The sequence below is a fragment of the Crocuta crocuta genome, unplaced genomic scaffold (genome assembly GCF_008692635.1).
Source record: "Crocuta crocuta isolate KB4526 unplaced genomic scaffold, BGI_CrCroc_1.0 scaffold1230, whole genome shotgun sequence".
NCBI classification, from domain to species: Eukaryota; Metazoa; Chordata; class Mammalia; order Carnivora; family Hyaenidae; genus Crocuta; species Crocuta crocuta.
The window spans coordinates 211,136-217,126 of record NW_027529609.1 but is presented as its reverse complement, the minus strand read 5'-3'; the positions used below and the strand labels follow the sequence as shown (position 1 = coordinate 217,126).

Below are 5,991 nucleotides of genomic sequence, written 5' to 3'. Positions count from 1 at the left end.
GACGGACACAGGACAGGGTGGGGGAGGGCTGGGGGGATGTCAGAGGAAGCAAAACGACACTCAAGATTAAATAATAAGAGTTCACAGTACTGCTAATATTACAGGTGGCAGCTGGGTGAGCGGCACACTCCCCAAGCGCTTCCACTGCACAGCAGTGCGAATCACTTCCCGCTGACATATTAACCAGGAACAACAAGTTGCCTGCAGACAATAGAATCACATGATCCCATGGAAGGCCCTGACCTGCCTCCCTGCCCCTTCCCTCCCTTCATCCTGCTCCTTCCCAAGACAACCTGGGCCCCTGGTGCTTGGTGGAAAAGGGGACATGGCAGGCACACGGGACNCGAGGCCACAAAGAGAAAGCAAAAGAGTATCCATTGAACTGACACAGCACCTTCCGCCCTCCCACCTCACTGGGAGCCCCCGCCCTCCTCAGTCACACACCTGCCTCCCCACACCCACACACTACACACTCCCTGCGCACACGTGTGCAAACCCACACATGCACACTCTCACCAGAGCGGGTGCCACCAACAACCTGGAACCCAATTTATTCTCCCCACAGAAACTGTGCCTTTTTCCCAGGCTCTGTGAATCCCGGAGAGGGCTGAAGATTCTGGACTATTTCTCTTGCACAACCAGCCCTGCTCTGAACTACAGAGTTAGGTCACCCTCAGATTCCACTAAACAAGGATTTCAAGAAACCTCAGATCTGGGCATGATTTCAACAACTGAAAGGAGGTGGCTGCTTTACAAACAGAAAGGTTTTAATTTTTAAAGGCAGTTGATAAATGTATAAACCCCAGATGCAGAAAGGGCTCAGCACTTAGAAAGACAAAGATTCAGAAATCTTTTAATTCTTCAGATGGCTTGGCCTTGTTCCCCATCTGGAGTTCTGGGCATTCAGGATATTTATTTTTCAAGCGGGGAGGAGGGCAGAGAGAAGATGAAGCAATAAAAAAGATTGTTTATATCATTTTGCTCATTTTAGCAGCAAATCTCTAGCACTTTCACTGCACCTCTAAAAGCACACAAAGGTTTTTGAACGGCAATTTGTTCAGAGAACCTGCTTTGTGTCCCGATCTGTAATTTATGGATTAAGAACTAAGAATTCCGTCTTCTAATTGGGGCTAGCAGCAGTTACTTGGAAAGGTACTCGCAAACTGTCTAGCAAGTTGGTTCAAGGAAATAAAGGAGGAAAAATGTGTCACCACCTAAAAGCAGCACATTTCTGGAAAGCAGATCAACTGCCTCCCCTTGCCAGTAATTTGTCAACAGGTGCCACTCCCTTACCCCAAGCCCTGGAGACATTTTATTGCCAGAATTTGTCTGATGCAGACCCCAAACTCCACACAGAGCACCTTCCNTTTTGGGGATAGGTAGAAAGCCCACAGATAACACAGGAGGGAAGATATCTTCCTGTAACATATATGCAGCTAAATTTCTCTGGTGGTTTAATCAGTAAGGGAAGGAAAAAAAAAATCCCACTTTGGGCTCCTTATTATTTATTTAGGCAGATCAAAGGGCTTTTCCATCTAGCTTCAAACACTGTGGGAGTCATTTCAGATCACAAACAATACTGGTGAATGAGTTCTGAAAATATCTTCCCTGGGAAGGCGGTCCTTGTGCTAAGCGGGGCTTTGGATTCTGCTCCACGCCCCAGCCAACACACTCCCCTCCCACAAGGCAACAGACGTCAGACCATCCACAGAAGGGACAGAGTCCCACAGGCTCTTCCATGCTGATGGGAAGAGCAAAACAACATCCCCCAGCTTCATTGACATTTTGCTGGCTTGGATGGGTTTCCACTAAGCTAAGCAGTCCAAATGACCAACCCCTCCCTGGGTCTTCCGTTTCATTGGGCAGATGGGGCTCTCATTTAAACCAGAAGGGCCCTGTCCATTACCCCATTTCCTGTTCTAAGCCACTTATCAGAACTTAGGCTCCTGCCCTTTGAAAGCTGCACAGAGGAGGTTGAAAAAGGTTAGGAAATCAACCTGGGTTAAGGGGATAGAAAAATCCTACACTGGCCAAGTTATGGGTGGAGCCCAAAGTGAATTGCTTCTGGCTATAAAACAGGACCTGGAGGGGGAAAATGAAATACCAGGAAATGCCAGGTGCATTCTCTTACCTTCACCCTACTCCACCCCGACTGCCTTCTCTCCAGAGTCACCCAATGAACTTCAAGCCAAGTGGCTCTTTCCCAAATAAGTGAGAAGAAGACAGGAGGCCAAGAGTTAGACCGTAAAGAGATCATAGGCCTAATCTGGGAAGAGGCCTCCGCTAGGTCCGGGGACTTCAAGCCTCATGTTTACCCGTAATTATCCATGGTAACAGGACAGGGACACCACACATAACGGCCATCATTGTTGCCAGTGGTTGGAACCCTCCCTCTGCCCTGTATACCAAACTGCTGCTGATCGCAGACATCCCCCCACCCCCCTGCCCCGTGACAGTAGGAACAATGAACACAATCATGGAATCACGAGGTCTGGTTGATAAAGCAATGGGACTTCTGGCCTCTGAATAATTCAGAAGTATATTTATGAATATATGAAATAGTCTTCCTGAACTAATGAACAGTGGTAAAGAAGTCCTGGGAATATTACTCTTCCTGCATTTTAGCATCTGACCAAAACTTCTATGTGACATGATGTGAATTTAACTTAGACATTAAAAACGAGACATGCAGCTAAGAGACTCTCTACAGAAGAAAGATGGAGCAGTCCAGACTTGATGAACTGCAACGGAAGTACAAGGCAAGTAACATTCTGAACCTGCACATATATAGTTCCCCCTCCCCCAGAGTAATATCGAGGTGTTTGTTTAGTGTCCGAAAGAATTATAGTAATTCTGCAGAAAGATTCATTCCTAAAAATAAGTGATGAGACTTTTGTGGAGGGGAATAACTGAAAGTGATAGGATATTCCAGACTAAAGTCCAAGATAATTTGCTTCTGCTCCTCAAGGAAAGGCTTAACAACTCCCAAAAAGAGGAACACGGACCCTTCCTTCAAAATCCTGGGGAACAGGACAGAATATCTCTGTAGATATCAAGACTCACGTTCCTGCTCATCCACTAGGCAGTTGGGGCCATGCTCAACCTATAAAGTCAAGGGAATGTTAATACAGTACTAATTATGGCTGAAGAGACTAGAAATTCAGATGGGGAAGAAACTGACTAAGCCAGGGGCCAGCCATGCATTGCAGAGTTTGTGATACCAAACACCTGCCCATTCCTTCCCTTAAGATTCCCAACAAACAGCAGAAGCTGGTTGGGGATGATGCCAGGAAATGACAGAAAGGGAACTCTCTTACCTGGCTGCTCCATACTCAGGGGGATGCTGATACCTCATCAGTTGCCCCTCTGTTCTCCCTGGCTGGTTCAGACGATGCTCACTATAGAAGTGCCCTGGCTCTTGGGGCTTGCACACTACAGACTGGGGTGGCATGCCCTTGAAGGGATACTCTGGTGGGGGGCCTCGGTGTTCCAGGCCCTTCAGGCTATGCTGGCTGGGAGGTGGCCCTTGGGCCTTGTAGAACTCACTGGAACTTGTGGGATTCTTGTAGAGGTCATTGGGTTGCGGTGGGGAGAGGGGAGCGCTGGTAACAGGTGGATGGGCCTTAACTCCACTGGTGGCCAGTGACATCTGCATTAGTCGTTCGCTCAAGGAGCGGACATGTCCTTGCTTAAGGTCTCTGAGTCCTTCATCCTGGTGCATCTTGCCAGGATTGAGCCGCTGAACTGACGGGCGTCCCTCGGTCCTCATCTTCTGGTTGGTGACTCCAGTGACATAGAAGGCAGCTCCAACACTGGCATGCTGTTGGCCCCGAAAGTACTGGGACTGCACCTTGGCTTCTTCATAGGTTGGGAGTTCTTCATTATTCTGCATTCGGGGGGAAAGCTGCTTCTCCATGATGATGTTTTCTGACTGGATTTCCTGCCCCTGGGGTTCCTGTCGAGCAGCATGAGCCACAAGCTGTTGGTGGTGGTCTTGGGGACTCAACACATCATTCTGAGGGCCCGGGTTCCCACTGCTACTGGGGAAAGGAGGGCCATTCCCTGTGGCTTGCTGGTGTATGGCAAGCAGGTTGCGATTCTCATTAGGGTTGCCATAGCGGAGCTGCTCTTGTAGCAGACGCTGCAACACTGTGGTTCCTCCACTCGGCTGTTCTTCAGAATTTCTCATCTCTATTGCTGGTGGTGCCTTGTGAAGAGAGAGAGAAATTGGGCACCTGGGCTGCCCTTGACCTGGGAAGGGGAAACAGGAAGCTTAACACCCAGTTGATGGATAAATCATTCCTCTAAAGGGGAAGAATATGGGTATTTGGGGGTGAGGATTCCATTCCAGAGAGAATCTAGAATTAATAATAGGTTATTTGTTGGTGACTCCTGGCTCTAGCATTGACGTGATGAGGAACTTGGGGGCATAAGAGCTCACTGTTTCCTCTTTCATGTTTAGCATCAGTTAAATATCCAATCTTGACTTAATTCCTAAGAGAACTAGGGAACCCTGGAGCAGTCAGGTAGGGTGACCAGAGAGGGCAATTTCTAGGTCCTTACTCAGAAGATTCATCTCTCCATATTCTACTTAAATGAAAAATCCATCTATTATGGCTGTGGCACAGGGGGCAGGCCAATAGGGAGAATTTACCCCATAGACAGGATCTGTAAAACAGGCCAGCATGTGAAGGGAGCCACGAAATGCCAAATAAACAACTAAAATAAATGAAAGATGAAGAGAGTTTGGCTCGCACAGGATAAGAACGATCCCCTCTTGATGCAAATCGTTTTCTCTGATCTCATAAAACTCTGAAACATAGCTTTTTTAAAAAAAATCCTTTTTGTATTGTCCATTTTGGATTCTCCTTGGCTTAATAAGAGAAGGGCTTGAGATAACTGATATTGACAAAGTTTCTCTTTCAGCCATCCAGGAATAGTCATTGAGATTTTTTTTTTTTTCTGTTGTTGTTGGCTAGGGAAGAGCTTAAATGGGAAGCCCTCTTTCATTTGAAGTGTGCCTCTGACAGCATTTAGAAATTGAAAAATAAAAAGGTCATCCTTCTAGAAAGGGTATGACTACCATACCCCTCCCCTTCCACCACCACCACTAATTCTTCTCAAGGAAGAAATACGGGTTGAGTGAAACGGATATCAGTAGTAAGACGACTCAAGATTCAAATTCTAATCCTGATACGGATTTATAGAGTAACCTAGGCAATTGATTCTTCTTTTCTTGTATTGTATTTTCCCACCTGAAAAACTAGTGCTGGTGACCTCTCTCTCCCTCTCTGTCTCCCCCTCTCTCTCTTTACCTGGTATAGTACACACACAAACTCATTAGAGGCTCATAAAAAACTTTGGAGAGAGTCTGTCATGTGAATACTGCAATCCAATATATTCAATAACGAAGGTTTTTCTCTAAGGGCCTTAAGCAGTGTTGGAGAATGGGCATGATGTCACACAAAAAGTCGCAGTAAAGGTCAACCTAAGCAGCCTCAGGTTCTTAGATGAGAACTCTGGAATCCTGGCTCCCAGGCTCTGATTTCTATGATATTAAACAGCCTCCAGTCTCGCTGGAAACATGATCCCTTTCCTCCAGTCCTGCAGGGGATGACCAGAAGATGTGTGTGGTAGATAGAAAAAGGTCATCTTCTCTTCTTTTTTTTTTTGTACTTCTTGCATGATTACTGCTACCTGGTTTCCAATTGTTCTAAGGAGCAGTTTGACCCCACAGTTAACCTCCCAAAGTCCCTTTTTAAATCCTAATAATCATATTCTTTGGGGAAGTGTACACCAAAGGGCTGAGCAACCTGCCCTTTCCCTCTCACCCAGTGACCATCTGGGACTCCTGTTTTTAAACTGTCAGACTGGGATTTTGTGATAGGCTGACAAGCGTAACATGTAAATCTCTTTTGGTGCCTTTAAACTGAAAAGATGACTCCCAAACTACTTTTCCTCTCTCAGAAGAAAAAAAAGGAAGTGGGATGG

General features: G+C 46.5%; 1 protein-coding gene across 1 annotated transcript in view; it reads right to left on the bottom strand.

The window, feature by feature from the left end:
* AMOT (angiomotin) overlaps positions 1-4,189 on the bottom strand; it is a 50,711-nt gene extending 46,522 nt beyond the window's left edge. Inside the window, exon 1 of the mRNA XM_077761940.1 lies at positions 3,318-4,189. Within this exon, the coding sequence (XP_077618066.1) occupies positions 3,318-4,189 (872 nt within the window). The remainder of the gene's footprint in view (positions 1-3,317) is intronic.
* Positions 4,190-5,991: the final 1,802 nt, after the last annotated feature.